A 1,414-nucleotide genomic window follows, 5' to 3' on the forward strand; every position below is an offset into this window, starting at 1 on the left:
CCGTTTATCTCACAGCTACTCTGCTTCAATGAAATGCTGAAGAGGGAATAACCTATAACCACCTAACATGCATCAAATCCCAACTAAACTAAGCATGGCGGCGGGCTGCCTCCGAGGCTCCAACACACGGACCTCGCCGAGCAACGTGGCCAGATCTTCGTCCCTGTCGTTACGCACGAAGATACGAAGGGGTTCCGGATTAGGTTCGTGCTGAATATCTTCCGCCGATACGGCGCCTGACGCCGGCGCCGACGGCTTGGACGACGCGTCCTGAACATTTGAATACAGGGCCGTCGCCATGTGCCGGCATGCACCTACCAAGGGTCCGTGAACTGTTCCTGCGCCCACCCGCTGTTGATGCATACATCCTGCTTGCCGGCCGTGTCGTGTCAAAGATGGGTTCTATCCGTTCGATCATCTCAGGTCTTTCTAGAGCGTGTGATATCTGGTCCTGTCTGGACAATACAGTGCAACGATTTGGGTCGAGCTCGGAAACTCCAAATGGTAGGAACTGTAGAATCGGATTTGAAAGGAACTTGGCAGAGCACATGAATACAGTGAATCCCTACGTGTAACCAAAGCTGTGCCGTTACTCCCCGACAGTGGGACACGCCGTGCTGACATGATACGCGCGGCGGCAGCTCTCTCTTCCGGCTGGGATGGGCGGATGGCCCTCTCGTACATAGCCACGAACCCCGTGCCGCCCTTCACGAACCGTCCTGCCGAAACGCCGTTACGCTCGTATTAAGAGAGCGCCGGAGTCGGGCTCCTCTGCCTTCCCCGCGTCCCTCTCTCCGGCTCCCTCGATCCCGATCGCGAGCGCACGCACACGCACTGCCTCCCTCTCCCAGAACGCCCCGCACGGAGCGGATCGAGCGCGATGGACGAGTGGCGCTGCCGGCGGCACCCGCCCATGCCGGGCGGCGGCGTGTGCCCGCACTGCCTCCGCGACCGCCTCCTCCGCCTCTGCCCCGACTGCGCGTGCCCGCTGCCCTGCGCCTGCTCCTGCGCGTCCTCCCCGTCGTCCTCGTCCTCCGGCGCCAGCGCCGTCGGCCGGGTCCACAGCCTCATCGAGCGGGAGCGCCGGGTCGCGCGCTCGCGCTCCGTCGCCGTGCACGCTCCCGTCGGCGCCGATCGGGGGCGGCCCAAGTCCGGGGTCTGGGGCTGGGTGTCGTTCCGGAAGCCGCCGCCGCCGAACGCCGCAGCGAGGTGCAAGGACGTGGAGCAGGAGTACGACGACGCGGTGGCATTGGCGAGGTCGAGGTCGGTGTCGATGGCGCCGGCGCCGGCGGCAGCGGAGGTCAAGGGAGCGCAGAAGGCCGGAGGGTGGGGTAGGCTCATCCCCGGGAAGATCAAGGCGCTGCGGAACCGGAAGTCGCGCGCCGGCGGCGACTGGCGGGACAACGTGAGATGA

The 1,414-nt window shown here is 64.6% G+C and overlaps 1 protein-coding gene across 1 annotated transcript; it reads left to right on the forward strand.

Annotated features, from left to right (window-relative positions):
• The first annotated feature begins 880 nt into the window (after positions 1-880).
• On the forward strand, positions 881-1,414 carry LOC101782238. The gene has a single exon (XM_004978144.1). It carries the CDS (start codon positions 881-883, stop codon positions 1,412-1,414), a length of 534 nt encoding a protein of 177 aa, XP_004978201.1.

This window comes from Setaria italica, chromosome VII, assembly GCF_000263155.2.
Source record: "Setaria italica strain Yugu1 chromosome VII, Setaria_italica_v2.0, whole genome shotgun sequence".
NCBI classification, from domain to species: Eukaryota; Viridiplantae; Streptophyta; class Magnoliopsida; order Poales; family Poaceae; genus Setaria; species Setaria italica.

Coding starts and splice junctions, on each gene's coding strand:
- LOC101782238 (XM_004978144.1), top strand. CDS start 881: ATGGACGAGTGGCGCTGCCGGCGGCACCCGCCCATGCCGGGCGGCGGC.